Raw genomic sequence first — 23,478 nt, forward strand, 5'->3', positions numbered from 1 at the left:
TGATTGACTTTGAAAGGTCTAAGCAGCTTTGAGATTGTGGCATTTTTTCTTGTTTCACTGTTTACCTGCAGATGGTCACCCATTTAGTAATTCAATTCTGGTTGGATAGTATACACTATATACTGTAGGTATAACAACTAGCACTTTAGCAGGCAAATAGCTTGTTCTGCTAGACTTTATATTCATTTTAACAGTGACACCTATATCAGCAGGTTTTAAGTTATTAACATGATTTGATGATCATTTGTGAGGCTATAAATTGAAATGTATCGTGCATGAGCAAGTTACACTGGTTATCTTGTGCCAATTATGCCAGCAAATATCATCTAGACTTGGATTTTATCATGTAAAGTCAAGCATGTTTTGGGCCAACAAGTAAAGACTTATCATGCTAGTTCATGATATATACTTTACTACACGCAGGTAATTTGGATAAAGCATTAGGAACGTTCTAAAATGTGTTGTGATTGAGTAGCAGCCTGCCAGGATTATATCCAGGATCTGAAACAGCAATCGGTATTGTGCATATGATTCTAGTTTCAGAACTTTGAGGTACTCAAAAAGCTTCTTTGTTAGATATATGTATTTTGTGCCGGGATAAACGGTGACTTGAATGGATCCTGTAGTGATACACTAAAGGCATTTGACCTTAGGTTGTGGCAATATTCTCAAACATCTGAGAAATAGCATCAATCATGTCACTAGTTTGATTTTCTTTTTCCTTAAAGGCAAGTGGTGTGTATTTTGATGACATTTTAAACCTGCACGGAAATAATAGATCTGTTCCTCAATATTATTTGGCCATCGGGATCGCTTCTGGTCAGTTGTAATGAAAATATTATTTGACCATCTTGAATAGCAGTGTGCAGTGTTATTTAGCCAGATATACCCTGGTCCCTACTTATATGCAAGATATCATAATAAGAATATGGATTGTCCAATGTGACGATCAATTCCAGGTCTGCCACCTTCGTTGCTACTTTACGAGAGCACTATAATTCTTGAAGGTATATCAGTGAAAAATATGACTACAGAAGAAAGTGGAAATCTCTTGGTATTCATCGGTTAAGTCACAAATGAAATAATCGATTAAAGCAAAAGAAGGAAATTGTTGTTTAGAAGGCTATTATTATGTTAAATAATATACTAGTGGTTAGAACTGAAGCAAATGGATAATGTGGATGACTTCTAGCATTTTGGAGATGCTTCTACAGTTATATTCATGTGTCATAAGTTGTTCCTTTTAGAAAATTTGTGTGTTTTACATTACATAAATGGTCCACATTGTATGTTATGCTACTCTTTGGGGATCTTGTCTTATGAGTTAGGGGGAAAAGTCAGTCAACAAGCACTAGCATCTTTGTCAAAAAAAAAAATAGCTTCAATGCATTGCATTAAACAGTGTGCAAAGCCAAATCGCTCGCCACTAAGAGAGATACACATGGATCAGGTCCGTCAGTTACACAGGGACCATTCCGGCCATCAGCGATCCCTTGGTCGCCAGGGTATGAGCAACCTGATTACAGGCTCTAGGGCAGTCCACAGTCTTACACTCAATAAAATTACACCTAATGAAGTCTTTCAAACGACCGGCCACAACGCCCAGATCAGAGAAATCAACGCCATTGTCATCAATAGCATCTTGAGTAGTAGTGCATCTGTCTCCAAGTACACCCTTCCCATTCCCAGGTCTGAAGCCAAATGAAGTGCAGCTTCAGCAGCAAGCATCTCTGAATGTAGAGCATTCAGAATATTTGGGAGAAAACCTGCAGCACAAACCATCACATCGCCCGCATGGTCCCTGAACACTGCACCCAGCCCCCATTTCTTTCATTTGTCTTGAATGAGCCATCAATATTAATTTTAATCCACTCCTCGGGTGGTGGCGTACATCGCTGTTTGGGTATCAAACAAGTGTTCTTTTGATTTTGCTGGAGATTGCAGAACTCACACGTCTGATGTTGGATAATCCATGCTAGTTCCTCGCTTAATTTGCCTTTACCTCCTTCTCTGCGGTTGTTGCGCTCACACCACCCGTTCTACTTCCACATGAGTGTAGCGATGAAAGCTTGCTTCTCCATAGAGAAGGCCATCAGCTTCTCCACCATTGTCATAGCCGTTCGTTGGTCCATTAATAACAGCCTCTCCGCCTCGAGTCCACAAAGACGCCAAACCTCCTTGACTTGCATTTGAAGAGGAGATGGCCCCCGTCCTCCTCGTGAATGCAACAAACTGGGCAGTGTGAAGAAATCTTGAGCCCCTTTCTTTGAAGGTTCACGCAGAAAGTCGTCGAGTTGTGCGCTAGTCTCCCCATGAAGTGCTTAATTTTGCCAGGGACTGTCAGCTGTCAATCTTCTTCCATGGGGCCACTCTGTTTGACTCCTCCACCCCTGAAGCAACACCTCTTGGCCCCTCCATAGCTCTATCATGCATATGAACCCAATAAGCCGATTTTACTGAGAAAATGCCCCTTTTATCAAAATGCCATGCAGGGAGATCCTCCGGCACACTGTTTATAGGTATGGCAAGGATCCATGATCTGCCGTTCTCATGAAAAGTGGCCCTCACCAGCAGTTCATCCCACACACCTGTCACCGGGTCGACCAAATCACTGATTCTTGATAATAAATTGGTGCCCTTTGCTGTAGTCGTTCCCCTAGGGATCCACGGGTTTGTCCATATATTGATAGACTGCCATTTCCCACCCGCCAAATGAGGCCTTTTTTTTCAGAATAACTATGCCTTTCAAAATACTCCTCCATGTGTAGGACATGTTGCTTATCTCCCTTGCATTCAGCAGTTTTCCATCGGGGAAATATTTCGCCCCAAGCACCCGAGCACACAGGGACTCTGGGTTTTGCAACATTCTCCATCCTTGACGCGCGAGCATAGCCATGTTGAAGCCGTAGATGTCATGGAAGCCAAGACCCCCATCTCCCTTTGGCTCAGTCAGCTTCTCCTAGCTCAGCCAATGGATTTTATTTGATTTATCCTGCTGGCTCCACCAATACTTGCACACCGCAGTGCTAATCTCCTTGCATATTGATTTTGTTAAATCAAATCATGACATGGTAAAAGTGGGAATTGCCTGCGCCACAACTTTAATCAAGAGTTCTTTCCCCGCACGTGAGAGCATCTTCTCTTGCCATCCGCTAATTCTCTGTAAGATTCTATCAATGATGTGTATGAAGGTCTTGGTTCTTGACTTAACCACATGAATTGGCATGCCCAAATACCTTTCATTCAGGGCCTCCTTTGTAATTCCTAGGATGCTCATGACATCCTTCTTATCCTCGGCCTTCACATTGCCACTGAAAAATGCCGCTGACTGATCCTTATGTATGAGGCAAGCTCAGGTATCTTTGGCATTTTTAGTTAGAACAACAAGTGTGAGCACCATGGGGAGGTCAGGGCTAAGACCCAGGGGCGCATGGTGGTGAGAGCAGCCACACATTTTGGGAAGAGGTGTTCTCTAGCTGAGTAATAGCCCGGCCTGGCCTGACCTTCGAGCCAGCTTTTTTAGGCCCGGCCCAAAGCACGACCCGAGTTATGGCCAACTATACTCATGATAAAGGATTGCTCTATAAACCCCCTTTGCTCTAAATGAAATTCTAGGTGGAGAAACTCCCCCCCCCCTCCCTGTTGACGTTTCAATAGAAAATATAGCGTTGAGTTGGATAAGGCAACATTTTTTAATAGCAATCAAGTTTAGAAAGGTGAAATATTTATTACCCGCTTATTGGAAAAGTTGCAAGCGACAGTTCCTTCAAATTTTATTTACTCTATTGCAGAAACCATCAGTAGACAAGTTGTTAGGTGCAAGAATGAATATCAAAGCGATCATTTTATCAAAATCAAATTCTTAGGCTATCACCTAGAAGAAAAGGAATACTCAATAAAAAGGAACACCTGCTTCTTTTTTCCGAAAAGAATGTTGAAACCCCAGGCCTCTCTGCATCCAAGGATGCACACAAACATTTTTACCAGCTTGCTAAACAAAGGTATAAAACCACGTTTAAGAATAATAAGCAACAATGCACATATAATCACTGAGATGGAATTGTAGGGGGGAAGAAAAACAAAGCACCAACAAAACAAGAGATGACAACTTGGAGAAACTCTCACAAGGGAGAGTGGCGGCGGCGCAGGGTCTGATGCTGTTCAATGGCATTTTGTACCATTGTTCCCTTCGCAGGCATTTGGTCGAACACAACACGAGCATCGGCCATGCCAAACCCCGCCTCCCCCGCCTCGCTTTCTCCGCCCTCGCCTCAAATACCCAAAGCCAACCAAACCCCGCTACCCCGCTACCCTCCTCGCCCCCCACCCTCGAGCGAGCTCTGCAATGGCGGCATCCTCGGCCCCCCTCGCGTTCTCCGCCTCCGCCTCCGCCCTGTCCGCGCGCCTGCGCCTCGCCGCTCCGGCGGCGTCGTGCGCGGCCACGACGCGGCGCCGCCGCCCGGTGGTGGTCCGCGCCAAGATCCGCGAGATCTTCATGCCGGCGCTCAGCTCCACGATGACGGAGGGCAAGATCGTGTCCTGGGCCGCCGCGGAGGGCGACCGCGTCGCCAAGGGCGACGCCGTCGTGGTCGTCGAGTCCGACAAGGCCGACATGGACGTCGAGACGTTCTACGACGGCATCGTCGCGGTCGTCCTCGTCCCCGCGGGCGAGTCCGCCCCCGTCGGCGCCCCCATCGCCCTGCTCGCCGAGTCTGAGGAGGACGTCGCGCTCGCCGTCGCCCAGGCCCAGGCGCTCTCCAGCGGACAGCCCCAGCAGGAGGCCCCTGCTCTCTCGGACGCCGCCGCTTCACCGCCCCCACCGGCGGCTCCGGTGGCTGCTGCTCCCGCGCCTGTGGCTGCGGGGACGAAGGGCGTTGCCACGCCGCAGGCTAAGAAGCTAGCCAAGCAGCATAGGGTGGACCTTGCCAAGGTGACCGGCACCGGGCAGTTCGGCCGAATTACGCCGGCTGATGTTGAGGCAGCCGCTGGCATCCAGCCAAAACCAAAGGTGGCTCCTACTCCTGCTGCTGCTGCGCCTGTCGCTGCAGCTTCGTCAGTAAGGGCTGTGCCGCAGGCGGCCGTGCTTCCGCCGGTGCCCGGTGCCACGGTGGTTCCATTCACTGCGATGCAGGCTGCAGTGAGCAAGAACATGGTGGAGAGCCTGTCAGTGCCAGCATTCCGTGTTGGTTACCCCATTCTCACTGATAAGCTCGATGCGCTGTATGAGAAGGTGCTGCATCTGGAGTCTTAATTTGGGCTGTGCAATTGCCTTTTTGCTTTTCAATCGTGACCAGCTGGTGACGGTTGGATCGATTCTGTTTTATCAGGTCAAGCCAAAGGGGGTGACGATGACCGTGTTGCTTGCAAAGGCCGCTGCCATGGCACTTGCACAGCACCCTGTGGTGAACGCTAGCTGCAGGGACGGGACGAGCTTCACTTACAACAGTTCCATCAATATTGCTGTGGCTGTATCTATTGATGGTGGACTCATCACACCCGTCCTGGAGCAAGCTGATAAGGTAAGAACAAGCGACCTCTGTCTCTGATAAATGTTGTGTTATTTAGATACTGCAGCATGCTAGTTTACTGAATATACCTTACGAAATGCCACAATGCAGCTGGATATATATTTACTCTCACAAAAGTGGAAGGAACTAGTCAAGAAGGCACGCGCAAAACAGCTTCAACCGAATGAGTACAACTCTGGTATGGAAACTATTGCACTGCATAGGATGTTAATTACTAGATTGTATTGCAAACTTATGATGATCATGGAAATTGTACTTACCTGAATGCATGTTTGGTGGTTTGCAGGGACATTTACACTGTCCAACTTGGGCATGTTTGGTGTAGATAGATTTGATGCAATTCTTCCACCTGGCCAGGTGATGTTTCCTTCCTCCTATACTACTACTATGTCTAGTAATTTCTAGGTGTTGGTAGAGGTAATATTGCTTTAACAAGGTTGGGGGTCTAAGAATTTGAATGTGGATGACTGCAGGGAGCTATAATGGCTGTTGGAGCCTCAAAATCTACAGTGGCGGCTGATAAAGATGGTTTCTTTAGTGTTAAGAGCAAAATGATGGTGAGTTGTCTTTCACATATTACCGACGTTTTTTTAAGAGCTAGCCCCTGAGCGAGCGTTTTGCCTCCGCCTTGTACTTCTCTGACCAAAGCGCACCTTAAGTGCAATGAAGCGCTAGGCGTTTTGCCTCCACCCAACGCCTAGGAACTACCAGGGACATTTACACCTTGTGCTTGTGTTCACGCCTAATTTTTCAATCCATATAACTCGTGTGTGTTAATGCGGTAAATTGGTTCTTCCCCGAGCCACCAGAGCTAGGCGACGCGCGGCGGCGCGGGTCTGGTTGGCACCGCAACGACGTAGTAATGCTGACAGTGTGTGTTGACCGCTTTGGACTATTGTTGACATGCCAAGTAAGCCTAATTGGGAACCCCTGCATAGGATTAATTATTCCCACAATGCTGTAGAGTAGGACGTATTGATGCACTAGTACTAAATACCTCACTGTTTAGCTAAAGACCGAGTAAGAAACCTGTCGACTATCGTTTACCTAGTCTCAATACCTTGGTAACATGACTTCTGGGATAATATCACAATAAATATGTGTAGGTAATCTTACTATTCACCCTTTTATAAGTCTTAGATTTATTTACCTGAGCATATGATCAGCTAGACATGATACCTGCACGTTACTGTGGAAATCAGTTACATTATGTTTCAATGAGATTTTGTTGTATGGAACATTAATATTTGGTTTAGTAATATGACAACTTAAACTAAAAACACATAATAATTTATTGTATTTGATTATGGTATAGTTGTAAAGTATTTTTAAAATATAAGTATCATAATAGAATGGAATTGGATAAATCTTTTACCATGCATGGTTACAGGTTGAATGTTGAATGGAGCTTTTTTGTGCATAGTTGCATGTTTGGGGGTGGCATGGTTACATGTTGAGAAAAATATGTTATTGGGGATCACCTATTTAGTTATATAGGATATCTTTACCATACCAATATATTATCCGTATGTATGTACCTTTAATCTGTCTCTAGTGTTTGTTTGACCTGTGTGTGAATAATGAGTATTTATGAAGAAATATTACCTAAAATTGCCATCATACATAACTAAGTTGATGCAATTTTTCTTCAGGTCAATGTCACAGCTGATCACAGGATTGTTTATGGTGCTGATTTGGCAGCATTCCTGCAAACTTTTGCGAAAATTATTGAGGATCCTGAGAGCCTAACTTTGTAGGATTTTCTTGGAAGTGGTCTATGAGTTGTTCAACCGTCAGTTCATTTCCAGTTGGAAGTCTATCACTGAGTTTGTTTTTCGTTTTCCTATTTGTATCTTTGAGTACTCAAGGGGATATTGCTTTCCCGCTGTTTGTACTATTTTCACTTGGGAATACTGGATACTGTTGGAAAGGGGTTACTCTGCTGATGTTATGAAGTTTTGGAATGAAATAAGTTATATGTGTAGAATAGTTTGCAGACCATCCTTTTGCCTTAGTTCTTCGTATTCTGATTCCCCTTGTTTTATTTATTTATTACTTGTTGAAAATGTTCGTGAGTTTTCTGAGAAAAGAACCTGAATAAGCAAGGTCACAAACTTATATCCGTCATCCATGACTCCAGGGGGGCAATAAATCTCAGTACCCTTTCCTGAATTCTGGCAATACTCCTAAGGCCCAGTTTGTTTGGGCTTGTGCTTCTGCTTTTGGAACTTTTCCACTTTAACAAAAAAAAAGCAAAAAATGTTCCTAAATAGGTGCTTTTTGCTTTGGCTTTTGGCTTATACCATCGCATAGCAATATTGATTCAAAAGCCAAAAGGCAAAGCAAAAGGCCCCTATTTAGGAGCTTTTATGGTTTTTTTTTGCCAAAGTCAAAAAGCTGCAAAAGCGGAAGCAAAGCCCAAACAAACAGGACCTTAAACCCCTCCTTGGATGTAATAACAAACTTCACCTAGGGGTTCTGCCTAGGGCTGGAAGAAAAGCTCGAGGCTCGTGAGCCACAGGACCTTCAGACTACTCACAATGGGAGTAACACAGGTAGTAACATCAAACATATCTAGATAAAATAGATGATGTGGCAAGCAATAAATGAAGAAAAAAAGACATGTGGTAAAATAGCTAGTTACTACTAGTATGAGTAACATCACACATATCAAAGCAAGATGAGTTTATAGCCTAATAAATGAAGTGTTGAATGTTACCACACATATGTTACTCTCCACTATAGAGATAGTAACATTACCCATGTTACTACTCTATGTTATTATCCATTGTGTCTAGTCTAAACCCCTCCTTGGAGGTAATAACAAACTTCACCTAGGGGTTCTGCCTAAGTCTGGAAGAAACCCCTCCTTGGAGGTAATAACAAACTTCACCTAAGGGTTCTGCCTAGGTCTGGAAGAAAAGCTCGAGGCTCGTGAGCCACAGGTCCTTAAACCCCTCCTTGGAGGTAATAACAAACTTCACCTAGGGGTTCTGCCTAGGGCTGCAAGAAAAGCTCGAGGCCGTGAGCCGCTTGAGATTGACTTGAATTTTGATTAACTTGAAATGAAATGAACTGATTATGAGTACTTTATGTAGCTCGATAGAGAAGCGAGCTGATCTTGAGCCAACACTAGCTCGCTCAATTTTAGCTCGATAGCTCGATATCGTATAATTATATGAAATAATCTTGACATATATTTAAAGAAAATATGATAATTTATTACCATATATGTTATGTACAATTTTTTTCTCTAATTTACATACTAGCAAACATGGAAGCTTAATTAAGCACGGAGATAATTTAGCCTCAATATTGTACGAGGTTTGCCGTGTGTTAAATATCATGATCTCTTGCTATTAGGTACTAGTCTTCAATAAGTCAAATTTTATAGTGGTTTCTTATGTTGTGTTGTGGCATATCTTGTTTGAAAATTGCATAAGATTATTAAGAAAACCATCTTATTTAGCTTGAAACTAGCTCGAAATCGTTATAAGGTGAGCATGAGCAACTTTCGACAAGTCGATCTTGAGCTTAGCTCAGTTTAAGCTCACTCAAATTTTAGTATAAGCTGAGCTGAGCCTAGTCCAACTCGCTCGAGCTCGACTTGTTTGCAGTCCTAATTTTGCCTAGTCCTATATGGAGTCTGTGTGGCCAATTGTCAAAGTTAATTCAAGTTGAGGAAAGTCCAAGTAGCCAGTCTTGGTCAAGAAGTCAAAGAAGAGAATAAATAAAAGGGAAACACTTCCTATAAAAATGCAAATTGAAAACTCAAGTTGAGAAAAGTGCTCAAAAACGAGGAGAAGAAATAAAAGGCAAAAAAAAACGTTAGGTCAAGGGATGAGTGGGCTAATACACCATGGACCATGCCCCCCTCCCCTAGAGTAGTGGACCCAATTTGCTTGTGAGCATCATCTGACAAATCTTGTACGGCTCAGAGTCGAGCTTGGCTTGAGAGGCTTGTCTCATACCTTTTCGAGTGTACAGAGTGACCTTCGGTCGTTACGCAAGGCTACAACAAACTGTGCCAAATCCCACACAATTTATGGACGTGGCTAGAGAACGCTCGGGCGCCTGCTTATGTGATCCAGCGCTCCTGCCATATATAGAAAATGCAACCGGTCCCTCCACACGCGCTTCTAAAAAAGGAAAGCACTCTAGTCCCTAGCCATCATCTCCCCCCCCCAACACGATCCTGTTAAATCAGCCTAGATCTTGTCGGCACGTGCATTTGTTGGGGTTCAAAAATTCTTAAAAGTCATAACTTTTGATTCAAGTATCAAAATCCAGTTTCGTTTTCACCGTTGAGTTTCTCACGACGAGTTCTTCAAAACTAGATCCCATATGGGTAGGTTTCGTCAAACTTTTTTTGTGGGCAACTTTCGGTGAGATGAAGGCAACTATAGTGCTACACGGAAGCAACTTCTTCTTTTTATCCTAGTAGACTGTCTATTAGGTTGGTTTGCATAAAACGAGAAAAAAACACAAAACATCATACCCCTTTAGTGTTACATGCAAAACAACTCCGCTGGACTATGTGTACCTGTGAATTTTGCTAACATTATCCTAACTTGCCCATCACGGCTACTCGGTTGCCTATTTTTTGATGGTTAGTTGCCTATGGTTGATGTTTAGTTGCCTATAAATACAATAAATTGTCTATCATTGATGCCTAGTTACCTGATATTGGTAATTAGTTGCTTATCATTGTTGCCCAGTTACCTAACTTTGCAGAAATAGTTGCTACCTTATTGTGAAGTGGTTTATCATTATTTTTCTAAGTTGCCTACAAATACTCTGAAGTTGCCCCGATTCGCCACCAAGTTGCCTACCATAACTAGCAATAGCAGACACAAGAGTATCAACGGTAGATGACATTATAGTATTATAAGCAATTTAGAAACAACGACTTGTGACCATGAACAATAGGAAACTTAGAAGTACCGGTGAGGAAGTTAGGAGAATTCCAGACAAAATTAATTAGGACACAAAATGTAGAGAAGTTGCCTATTATTAGCACTAAAGTTGCCTCTAGTAGAAAGGAAGTTGCTTATGAAGGTGATGTGATGTTATATACGTCTGTTTTAAAGTTGTTCTCTATTACTAGTTCGTTGCTTATTGTTGGTAATTAGTTACTTTTAATGGAGTGAAGTTGCTTCTGTTTAGCACTAAAATTGCCTCATCTGGCATTAAAATTGTTTTTTTAATCACCGAAACATATCCATGTGGGGTTTAGTTTTGAAGAGCTGGTCGCAACATGGGTAGCCAATACTTGCGCGCTCAGTACTGTTGGTGGGCAGACTCCCCCTAGAAAAGGAAAGCACACAGATCGTATACCATCCATCCCCACACAGTTTTGAAATTTGAAATCCAAATGGATGACTTAGATCCCATAAAAACCTTTTGAAATTGTAGGCAACTTAGGTCCCTTATGGACAACTTTCATGGTATTCTAGGCAACTGTGGATCACTCGTAGCCAACTTCGTAGCGACTTAGGCAACTTGGTTTCTGACGCCATGTTAGAGAAGTTTCCACTCTATGGGAAGCAACTTTCACAATACGGTAGGCAACTAAACAATCTACAACGTAGTTTCTAGACCATGGTAACCACCTATTACACAAGTGCACACAGCTAATTAGGAGGCTACTAGGCGAATTCACTTATATACACGGTGCAATTCCTTTAATATCAAAGTTGCTGATTTTTAGCACGAAAGTTGCCTCATATAGCATCAAAGTTGCTTTAAAAAAAATCATCAAAACATATTCAAATGGGATCTACTTTTGAAGAGCTCGTCACGAGGAAACCAACAGTGAAAACGGTTCTTCGTTCTGAGACCCAGTTCAAAAGTTGTAACTTTTAAAAAAAATAGAACGAAATAAATAGGTGACGTTAGCACATGCATGTGCATCGGCGGTGGCTATCCACATGCACGCTAGCACGGTCCCCACACACTGCCACCAACTGTTGTGTTAAAATAGACAAAGCATCAGCTCATGCATGCATCAGACGGATCACGCGCGTGCGCTCGCAACGTCCAGATAGCGCAGCTGCGCGTTTAAGTATTTAGGTTTATTTATTTAGGGCAAACTGACCTTAGAAAAAGCCTACACGAACTAACTATGAAAACCCGTAATATTTTTTAAGACAGGTTTGCTATTTTACATCTAGATGTGAAATACTTATCTCACATCTAAGTCCAGAACCGTTGATATTCTTTGTCTTTAATTTTCGCGCAAACATGATTGTCTCACCTGGCGCACCCGTTCCCTTCGCGTTGTCTGCCGCAGCGGCCTGTGTCCCGGCCATGCAAGTGGAGGTGGGCCGTGGCCGTTGTTGTTCCTTTTTAATTCGCGGACTCAGGCTGGCAGCCGTTGTTTGTCTCGATTGTGGACTCCTTTTTACGTATTGTTTGAACTGTATTGTCCGCATATTTGTTGTCTGTATATTTTTTTGAAGCAATGTGATTTAGAGTGGAGAAAGGCAAGACAAGGTACTGGTAGGTCCGTGTTTTTTATGTAGTTAACGCTAGGGTGCCAACTCGTATTTTTTGTTCGGTCTTTTGGAACACGACTCTTTTTTTTTGTTCTTTTGTTTTTTTCCCAATTTTTCTTTTGGGTTTTAAATTTCTTTTTATTTTTTTATCATTTAAAATCCATGATTTTTAAAATTTTATAAGCATATTTTAAATTTCCAACTATTTCTTAAATGATGTCTCATCTAAATTTTCATCGCTTGATTTAGTTTTCATAATTTTTATGCAAGCCCTCTTTTTCGTCTTGCTTGTTGTTGTTTGTTTTTTGCGTATCCTGTTTGTTGGTCTAGGCCTGTTTAGCCTCGCTTTTGTCGGCCCATTATCACAGCCCACTAGCAATCCGTTTCTTGTGTTGTTTTTAGTCGGTGACATAGAATTTGAGGAGACAATAAAATTAAAATATGCTCTATCATCGTCGTCGTCTTTCCGGATCATTTTGACACTATCCCCCCATTCCTTCTAAACTTCATAAAGATGAGATTTAGCAATGTCTCATCTAAGTTGTCGTCTGTTGGATAATTTTAACGCAAATTCTTGATCTCGCATCATCGGCTAATGTATTCATGCGTCGAATGTTCTATTTTCTCCACCTGTTGACCTGTTCGTGGTGCATGTCTGTTTTTTTTGTTAGACTTTTTTTCTTGCACTCTTGTGGCCTTATTTTATCTATTCTGTGTTGTAGAAGTGTAAGAAACATGTTATGTCAGTTGTCATTGCCTATTTCTATTTTCTTTTAAGTTCGATGCCGATGATACATGCTTTGTAAAAAAGATAGGCTTTACCCTGCGGTCGATACGCAATTAGGTTCGATCAATTTTTTTGTCCTAGTTTTAAGTCCATCTTGAACTCAAAATGGGCGCCACCAATTTGTTCTTCTACTTGGAACTCCAACACTAAAATGCATTTTTTTTACCAATTGTAAATCTACCTTCGATAGACCCGACCAATTTGTCCATCATTTGCACGTCCACCTTCGTTAGGCAACTGGACCGATCCATTTTTGTCACATTGGGGGCCTTTTTTCTTGTACCATTTTGCAAGTCCACCCATGGTACGAAATAGACCCCGACCTCATTTTCCCCCCATTTTGCATGTCCACTATCGGCACGCAACAGGGAGGCCAACCATTTAATTTTCGAGGTCTAACTCCACCCCGACATACAATTGAAGGGCCACTTCTTTTTGTCCTAGTTGCAAGTCCATTCTTGACTTGCAACCAGGGCCAATCTATTTTTGTCCCATTTTGCAAGTCGACCCTCGACGCGCAACTGGGCCACACCTTTTTGTCCCAGTTGCAAGTCCAGCATCGACTCGCAACTGAGACCCGACCTTTTTTGGTCCCAATTGTGATCTCACCCTTGACTTGTAACTAGGCCTAGACATCTTTTTGCCTCAGCTGCAAGTCCAACCTCGACTCGCAACTAGGTCCCGACCTCTTTCCTCCCAGTTGCAAGTCCACTCTCGACTCCGAACTCGGGTGTGTTGTTTTGTTTTGACCCCAGTTGTAAGTCCACCCCCAACTTGCAGCTCGAGGCATGTAATTTTTGTGATCGCCCCAGTTGCAAGCCAACCATATACTCGCAACTCAGGGATGTAGTTTTGTAGTTTCCCTAGTTGCAAGTCCACCCTCGACTCGCAACTCGGGGGAGGGGGTGTTTTTGTTATTGTTTCATGGTAGTTGCAATTAGACCCTCGACCTCCAACTAGAATTTTCTATCGGCCCAGTTGCAAGTCCACAATCGACTCGCAACTCGAGGGAATGTAGTTTGTAATCGCCCGAGTCGCAAGTCCGCCCCCAACTTGCAACTCGAGGCATGTAGTTTTTGTAATCGCCCCAGTTGCAAGTCCACCCTCGACTCGCAACTTAGGGGATGTAGTTTTGTAGTTGTCCTAGTTGCAAGTCCACCCCGACTTGCAACTCGGGGGGCGGGGGGTAGTTTTTTGGTTCTTGTTTCATCATAGTTGCAATTGAGACCCTCGACCTGCAACTAGGGGTTTCTGTCGGCCCAGTTGCAAGTCCACAATCGACTCGCAACTCGAGGGAATGTAGTGTGTAATCGCCCCATGTTGCAAGTCAACCATGTGCTCACAGCTCCGGGGTGTAGTTTTTGTACTTGCCCTAGTTGCAAGTCCACCCTCGACTCGCAACTCAGGGGGCATTTTTTTCTTGTTTCATGGTAGTTGCAATTTTGACCCTCGAGCCACAACTAGGGTTTTTCTGTCGGCCCAGTTGGAAGTCCACCCTTGACTCGCAACTCGGGGTGTGTTATTTTTTTCACCCTAGTTGGAGGTCCACCCCTACTTGCAACTCAAGACATGTAGTTTTTGTAGTCGCCGCAGTTGCCAGTCAACCATGTACTCGCAACTCGGGGATGTAGTTTCGTAGTTGCGCTAGTTGCAAGTCCGCCCTCGACTCGCAACTCGGGGGGTGTTTCTTTCTCATGCTAATTTCAATTAGACCCTCGGCCTGCAACTAGGGGTTTCTGTCTGCCCAGTTGCAAGTCCACAATCGACTCGCAACTCGAGGGAATGTAGTTTGTAATCGCCCCAGTTGCAAGTCAACCATGTGCTCGCAACTCCGGGATCTAGTTTTGTAGTTTCCCTAGTTGCAAGTGCACCCTCAACTCGCAACTTTTTTTTTCTTGTTTTATGGTAGTTGAAATTTGACCCTCGACCTGCAACTAGAGTTTTCTGTCAACCCAGTTGCAAGTCCACCCTGACTTGCAACTCGAGGGATGTAGTTTTTGCAATAGCCTCAGTTGCAAGTTAACCATGTACTCGCAACTCGGGGTTGCATTTTTGTAGTTGCCCTAGTTGCAAGTCCATCCTTGACTCGCAACTCGGGGGGTGTTGTTTTGTTTTCACCCCCAGTTGCAAGTCCTCCCCCGACTTGCAACTCGAGCCATGTAGTTTTTGTAATCGCCCAATTTGCAAGTCAACCATGTACTCGCAATTCGGGATGTCGTTTTGTAGTTGACCTAGTTGCAAGTCCACCCTCGACTCAGAACTCGGGGGGGGGGGGGGGTTCATTTGTTCTTGTTTCATGGTAGTTGCAATTAGACCCTCGACATGCAATTAGGGGTTTTTGTCGGCCCAGTTGAAAGTCCACAATCGACTCGCAACTCTAGGGAATGTAGTTTGTAATCGCCCCAGTTGCAAGTCAACCATGTGCTCGCAACTCGGGAATGTAGTTTTTGTAGTCGCCCTAGTTGCAAGTCCACCCTCGACTCACAACTCGGGGGGTGTTTTTTTTCTTGTTTCATGGTAGTCGCAATTTTACCCTCGACCTGCAACTAGGGTTTTCTGTCGGCCCAAGTGCAAGTCCACCCCGGACTTGCAACTCGGGGATGTAGTTTTGTAGTTGCCCTAGTTGCAAGTGCACACTCAACTCGCAACTCGGGGGGGGGGGGTGGGATGTATTTTCTATTCACTCCAGTTGCAAGTCCACAATCGACTCGCAAGTCGAGAGGATGTAGTTTGTAATCGCCCCTGTTGCAAGTCAACCATGTGCTCGCAACTCGAGATGTAGTTTTTGTAGTTGCCCTAGTTGCAAGTCCACCCTTGACTCGCAACTCAGGTGGTGTTTTTTTTCTTGTTTCATGGTAGTTGCAATTTGACCCTCGACCTGCGACTAGGGTTTTTTGTCGGCCCAGTTGCAAGTCCACCCCCGACTTGCAACTCGAGGGATATAGTTTAAGTATTCGGCCCAGTTGCAAGTTAACCATGTGCTCGCAACTCGGGGATGTAGTTTAGTAGTTTCCCTAGTTGCAAGTCCACCCTCAACTCGCAACTTTGGGGGATGTAGTTTATTATTCACTCAAGTTAAAAGTCCACCCTCGACTCGCAACTCGGGGGTGTTGTTTTGTTTTCACCCTAGTTGCAAGTCCACCCCCGACTTGCAACTCGAGGCTTGTAGTTTTTTTAGGGGCCCAATTGCAAGTCAACCTTTGACTCGCAACTAGGGGGCATATATTTTGTAGGGGCCCCAATTACAAGTCAACCATCGACTCACAATTGTCCGTGTGCGGAGGGACTGGCCCAGGCACACTCGTCCGCTATTGTGATTTTTTTGGACAAACAAACAAGAGACTATACGTGGGATGATGTCATACTTAGATGTGACATAACAATTCAAAAAAAAAAATTGTCCGTGTTTTTGGGAAAGTGCTGGTGTTTCAGAAAATATTCAATTTTTAAAAAATTAATTGTATTTTAAAAACTTTTTGAGATTTTTAAATTGTTCATGTTTTAAAAAATTGTTTGTGTTCTCAAAAATGTTTGCAACTACAAATATTGTTCACATTTTTATTAAATATTCTGCATCTATAAATTTGTTCAATTTTTTTTAATAAATGTTCAAAAAAGTTTCAAAGTTGACAATGTAGTGAGTTCCTAAATATCCATGCTGATTAATTGTCACAAACATCCATTTGTTCTAGTGGCTAGAAGACACGCTTTAAGTAGTTGGAGCTTAGGAGTTCGATTCCTTCTTAATTGTGGCTTTTGTCTTGCAATTTTTTCTTGTCCTTTTCTAAGACGAAACAACACACGTAGGATTTTTTTCCTGTGTGCTACAAACCAACAAGCTTCGGTGCCTGATAAAAAAAAGAAACAAGCTTCGGTGCCTAGCTGTGTATACCGGCCCAGTCTCGAGACGCACTCAGCTTGGTTAGCACCAAGGGAGAAACTTGGCTGGACAACCATAAAAAGAAAAAAAACGAACCAGCTGTAAAAAGTTGTCAATGAAAAAGCCACAAACAAAAGGACATCATGTTTAGTGTCAATGAAAAAGCCACAAACAAAAGGACATCCACAAACCGGGACAAATGAGTTGCCTATATATATACCCCATCGCCGGCGAGCAGAGCACTCCACAGTGCTCTGTTTTTTGCTGGCCGGCGAGGGGGAGGGCATTGGGTGCTCTAGCTCACCTCCTATGCACATGAGGTGTTCGATGAAATGCCCGAGCCACACTAGTTAAGCTTTCTCCTCTCGAAGCTCGACCTCCGAGCTCCATTTTTCCCGAGATTTGTCTAGGTTTATATTAGCGGTCCGTCACGCCCCGTCCCCGTCTTCACCGCCGTCCATCGCCCGTGCCGATCTCATCGTCGGGACCACCATGGTGAGCCTCTTGTTCTTATCTTCTTTCTGGAAAAAAATATTCTTACTTTACATAGATACTTGTCTAATTTTCTTACTTTTGACACACATAATTATATATAATGCACGCAGATGAACCGGCAATGGATGTACGGTGACAGACACACCTCCGAGTACATTAAGGGCGTGCATAATTTTCTCGAAGTGGCTGAGGCAAACAAGCAGAATGGTTTTATATATGTGCTGTCCATGCCCTAGCTGTGGGAATATGAGGTCTTACTCTGACTCGAAAACCCTTCACACCCACCTGCTTTATAAGGGTTTCATGCCACACTATAATGTTTGGACCAAGCACGGAGAAATAGGGGTTATGATGGAAGACAGCGAAGAAGAAGAGGACGATGACAACTATGTGCCCCCTGAATACGGTGATGCTGCAACGGGGGAAGCTGCTGAAGATCAAGAGGAACCAGACGATGTGCCCGATGATGATGATCTCCGGCGGGCCATTGTCGATGCAAGGACGCAATGTGAAAGTGAAAAGGAGAAGCTGAAGTTCGATCGCATGTTAGAGGATCACAAAAAAGGGTTGTACCCCAATTGCGAAGATGGCAACACAAAGCTCGGTACCGTACTGGAATTGCTGCAGTGGAAGGCAGAGAATGCTGTGCTTGGCAAAGGATTTGAGAAGCTACTAAAAATATTGAAGAAGAAGCTTCCAAAGGATAACGAATTGCCTGACAGTACGTACGTAGCAAAGAAGGTCGTATGCCCTCTAGGATTGGAGGTGGAGAAGATACATGCATGCCCTAATGACTGCATCCTCTACCGCGGTGCGTACAAGGATTTGAACGCATGCCCGGTATGCGGTGCATTGCGGTATAAGATCAGACGAGATGACCCTGGTGATGTTGACAGCGAGCCCCGCAGGAAGAGGGTTCCTGCGAAGGTGATGTGGTATGCTCCTATAATACCACGGTTGAAACGACTGTTCAGAAACAAAGAGCATGCAAAGTTGATGCGATGGCACAGTGAGGACCGTAAGAAAGACGGGAAGTTGAGAGCACCCGCTGACGGGTCGCAGTGGAGAACAATCGAGAGAAAGTACTGGGCTGAGTTTGCAGGTGACCCAAGGAACGTATGGTTTGCTTTAAGCGCGGATGGCATTAATCCTTTCGGGGAGCAGAGCAACAATCACAGCACCTGGCCCATGACTCTATGTATGTATAACCTTCCTCCTTGGATGTGCATGAAGCGGAAGTTCATTATGATGCCAATTCTCATCCAAGGCCCTAAGCAACCCGGCAACGACAATGATGTGTACCTAAGGCCATTAGTTGAAGAACTTTTACAACTGTGGAATGGAAACGGTGTACGTGCGTGGGATGAGCACAAACAGGAGGAATTTAACCTGCATGCGTTGCTGTTTGTAACCATCAACGATTGGCCCGCTCTTAGTAACCTTTCAGGACAGACAAACAAGGGATACCACGCATGCACGCACTGTTTAGCTGACACCGAAAGTATATACCTGGACAGATGTAGGAAGAATGTGTACCTGGGCCATCGTCGATTTCTCCCGACCAACCATCAATGTTGAAAGAAAGGCAAGCATTTCAAAGGCGAGGCAGATCATCGGAAGAAGCCCGCCATGTGTACCGGTGATCACGTACTTGCTATGGTCTCTGATTTACATGTAATCTTTGGAAAGGGTCCCGGCGGACTAGCTGTTCCGGATGACGCTGAGGGACGCGCACCCATGTGGAAGAAGAAATCTATATTTTGGGACCTACCCTACTGGAAAGACCTAGAGGTACGCTCTTCAATCGACGTGATGCACGTGACGAAGAACCTTTGCGTGAACCTGTTAGGCTTCTTGGGCGTGTATGGGAAGACAAAAGATACACCTGAGGCACGGGAGGACCTGCAACGTTCGCACGAAAAAGATGGCATGTGTCGTGGAATTGTCACGGCAGATGTCCTCGTGCAAGGACTTAGTCATGGAGCCATTGCAACTAGGAATCTTAAAGGGGTTAAACGGGACAAAGGACACGAGGATTATACTGGTTCGGCCCCTTACGGTGAAGGTAAAAGCCTACTCCAGTTGAGGTTGGATTACTTAGGGTTTCGATGACCAGGGAGCTAAACCGCTATGCCTGGCTATCGATCTGATCTTACTTGTCCTGAACCGCCGCTGGGTCGTCCCTTTATATAGAGAGGTTAACACCCAGCGGCTCTCAGAATCCCGGCCGGCTTATAACAGTGTCCGGCTCGGACTCTTAACTATTCCTGCCTTACACTACAAGTCATGCCTTAACGGCGGTTTATCACTACGGGCCTTAAGCCGCCTCTAGGCCTTAAGCCCATTACTGAACCGCCATCCTCAAGCTTGATATTGGGCTTCATGGGATGATCGTCGTGGTGTAACCCGGCCCCTCCTGGGCGGGTGACACCAGCAGTTATATCCCCAACATTAGGCCCCAGATTGATTTGAACCGGTTCATGTCAATCTTCAATACCTTAATAAAAAATCTTCTGGCTTCTGTCTGCGCAAAGGCTATAACCCGCCGTGATGTCATCTTCTGGATTCTTGGTAACCCGCCGTGACGTCATCCGCCATTAATGCATGTTTTGCTCAACCGTATCTCAACGGATCCTTATCTTAATAACTGTCCCGAAAATCGAGGCATCTCTGCAGCTGGATAACCATGTCTACAGCCTCCTCGTTTCTCGCGCCCATTCATCAGACGTCCCTTATAAGTAGGCCCGGCCTTTAGGTCTGAAAGGTTCAGACCCGTTGACTAATAACCTCTCTCACAAGCATAACATGACCAAACCAGAACACATTGAGTGATAATCACATGGTGATGTGAACTAGATTGTTGACTCTAGTAAACTCTTTAGATGTTGGTCACATGGTGATGTGACCAGTGAGTGTTAATCACATGGTGATGTGAACTAGATTATTGACTCTAGTGCAAGTGGGAGACTGTTGGAAATATGCCCTAGAGGCAATAATAAATGGTTATTATTATATTTCTTTGTTCATGGTAATTGTCCATTATTCATGCTATAATTGTATTGTCCGGAAATCGTAATACATGTGTGAATACATAGACAACACCATGTCCCTAGTGAGCCTCTAGTTGACTAGCTCGTTGATCAATAGATGGTTACGGTTTCCTGACCATGGACATTGGATGTCGTTGATAACGGGATCACATCATTAGGAGAATGATGTGATGGACAAGACCCAATCCTAAGCATAGCATAAAAGATCGTGTAGTTTCGTTTGCTAGAGCTTTTCCAATGTCAAGTATCTTTTCCTTAGACCATGAGATCGTGCAACTCCCGGATACCGTAGGAGTGCTTTGGGTGTGCCAAACGTCACAACGTAACTGGGTGACTATAAAGGTGCATTACGGGTATCTCCGAAAGTGTCTGTTGGGTTGGCACGGATCGAGACTGGGATTTGTCACTCCGTGTGACGGAGAGGTATCTCTGGGCCCACTCGGTAATGCATCATCATAATGAGCTCAATGTGACTAAGGCGTTAGTCACGGGATCATGCATTGCGGTACGAGTAAAGAGACTTGCCGGTAACGAGATCGAACTAGGTATTGGGATACCGACGATCGAATCTCGGGCAAGTAACATACCGATTGACAAAGGGAATTGCATCGGATTGATTGAATCCTCGACACCGTGGTTCATCCGATGAGATCATCGTGGAGCATGTGGGAGCCAACATAGGTATCCAGATCCCGCTGTTGGTTATTGACCGGAGAGGCGTCTCGGTCATGTCTGCATGTCTCCCGAACCCGTAGGGTCTACACACTTAAGGTCCGGTGACGCTAGGGTTGTAGAGATATATGTATGCGGAAACCCGAAAGTTGTTCGGAGTCCCGGATGAGATCCCGGACGTCACGAGAGGTTCCGGAGGTAAAGATTTATATATGGGAAGTCTTATTTTGGTCGCCGGAAAAGTTTCGCACTTTATCGGTATTGTACCGGGAGTGCCGAAAGGGGTCCGGGGGTCCACCAAGGGGGCCCACCAGCCCCGGGGGGCCACATGGGCTGTAAGGGGTGCGCCTTGGCCTATATGGGCCAAGGGCACCAGCCCCAAGAGGCCCATGCGCAAGAGATAAGAAAAAGGGAGAGTCCTAAAGGGGGAAGGCACCTCCGAGGTGCCTTGGGGGGGAAGGACTCCCCCCTGGCCGCACCCTTCCTTGGAGGAAGGGGAAATGCTGCGCCCCCCCTCTCCCTTGGCCCTATATATAGTGGGGGGAAGGGAGGGCAGCAAGATCACAGCCTTGGGCGCCTCCCTCCTCCCCTGCAACACCTCTCTCTCTCTCGCAGAAGCTCGGCGAAGCCCTGCCGGAGACCCGCTACATCCACCACCACGCCGTCGTGCTGTTGGATCTCCATCAACCTCTCCTTCCCCCTTGCTGGATCAAGAAGGAGGAGACGTCGCTGCACCGTACGTGTGTTGAACGCGGAGGTGCCGTACGTTCGGCACTCGGTCATCGGTGATTTGGATCACGGCGAGTACGACTCCATCATCCACGTTCATTGGAACGCTTCCGCTCGCGATCTACAAGGGTATGTAGATCCACTCCTTTCCCCTCGTTGCTAGTAGACTCCATAGATGCATCTTGGTGAGCGTAGGAAATTTTTTAAATTATGCTACGATTCCCAACAAGAGCTTGCCTGCAGGAACACCAAAAACACACTTGGCTGGGTTAAGCATCATCTTGTAGATCCGGAGATTATCAAAGGTCTCTCTCAGATCATCTATCAAGGTTTCCTTCTCTCTGGATTTGACCACAATATCATCCACATAGGCATGAACGTCGCGCCCAATCTGATTATGAAGACAATTCTGCACGCAACGCTGGTAAGTCGCCTGTGCACTCTTGTGCCCAAAAGGCATAGACACATAACAGAAAGCTCCAAAGGGAGTAATGAACGCCGTCTTCTCTTGGTCCTTAACAGCCATTTTGATCTGATGGTAACCAGAGTACGCATCCAAAAAACTCAAACGCTCACAACCCGCCGTAGCATCAATAATTTGATCAATACGAGGGAGAGCAAAAGGATCAGCCGGACAAGCCTTGTTTAAATCCGTATAATCCACACACATACGCCAGGTGCCATTCTTTTTGAGTACGAGCACCGGGTTAGCTAACCATTCTGGATGAAAGACTTCCACAATGAACTCGGCCGCCAAGAGCCGAGCTACTTCCTCACCAATGGCCTTCCGCCTCTCCTCATTAAACCGACGAAGGAATTGCCTGACTGGCTTAAATTTTGGATCAATATTAAGAGTGTGCTCAGCGAGCTCTCTCGGTACACCCGACATGTCAGAAGGTTTCCATGCAAAGATGTCACGGTTCTCACGGATGAACTCGATGAGCGCGCCTTCCTATTTAGGATCCAGATTGGCGCTGATGCTGAACTACTTAGATGAGTCACCTGGAACAAAGTCAACAAGCTTAGTCTCACCGGCCGACTTAAACTTCATTATCGGCTCATGCTCCGTGGTTGGCTTTTTCAGAGACGTCATATCTGCCGGGTCAACATTATCTTTATAAAACTTCAACTCCTCCGTCGCACAAACAGACTCAGCGTAAGCAGCGTCACCTTCCTCGCACTCCAAAGCTACTTTTCGGCTGCCTTGAACCGTAATGGTCCCTTTGTGACCCGGCATCTTGAGCTGCAAATATACATAACACGGCCGTGCCATGAACTTGGCGTAAGCCGGCCGCCCAAATAGAGCATGGTACGGGCTTCTGATCTTGACCACCTCGAAAGTCAGTTTTTCCGCCCTGGAGTTGTACTCATCTCCAAAGGCTACTTCCAGCTCGATCTTACCAACTGGATACACCGACTTACCAGGCACTACGCCGTGGAAAACAGTATTGGACTGGCTGAGGTTTTTATCGGTTAATCCCATACGACGGAAGGTCTCATAATAGAGGATGTTGATGCTGCTGCCCCGGCCATGAGCACCTTAGTGAATTTATACCCACCAACCTAAGGAGCCACCACCAAGGCCAGGTGACCCGGATTATCAACCCGGGGAGGGTGATCCTCCCTACTCCATACAATAGGTTGCTCAAACCATCGCAAGTAACGTGGAACCGCCGGCTCAACAACGTTCACAGCCCTTTTATGAAGCTTCTGGTCTTGCTTGCACAAACTGGTAGTAAACACATGATACTGTCCACTTTTGAGATGCTTTGGATTGGTCTGATATCCCCCCTGCTGCTGCTGATTACCCTGGCCAGATTGCTGGTTGAACCCCCCTTGA

At 45.2% G+C, this 23,478-nt stretch overlaps 1 protein-coding gene across 1 annotated transcript; it reads left to right on the forward strand.

Moving 5' to 3' along the window:
• The first annotated feature begins 4,242 nt into the window (after positions 1 to 4,242).
• On the forward strand, positions 4,243 to 7,512 carry LOC123123478 (dihydrolipoyllysine-residue acetyltransferase component 4 of pyruvate dehydrogenase complex, chloroplastic). Its single transcript, XM_044543995.1, has 6 exons — positions 4,243 to 5,230; positions 5,328 to 5,519; positions 5,619 to 5,706; positions 5,815 to 5,885; positions 6,002 to 6,085; positions 7,181 to 7,512. The coding sequence occupies exons 1-6, from the start codon at positions 4,346 to 4,348 to the stop codon at positions 7,283 to 7,285; spliced, it is 1,425 nt and encodes a 474-aa protein (XP_044399930.1). The 5' UTR covers positions 4,243 to 4,345; the 3' UTR covers positions 7,286 to 7,512.
• Positions 7,513 to 23,478: the final 15,966 nt, after the last annotated feature.

The sequence above is a fragment of the Triticum aestivum genome, chromosome 5D, assembly GCF_018294505.1.
Source record: "Triticum aestivum cultivar Chinese Spring chromosome 5D, IWGSC CS RefSeq v2.1, whole genome shotgun sequence".
NCBI lineage: Eukaryota > Viridiplantae > Streptophyta > Magnoliopsida > Poales > Poaceae > Triticum > Triticum aestivum.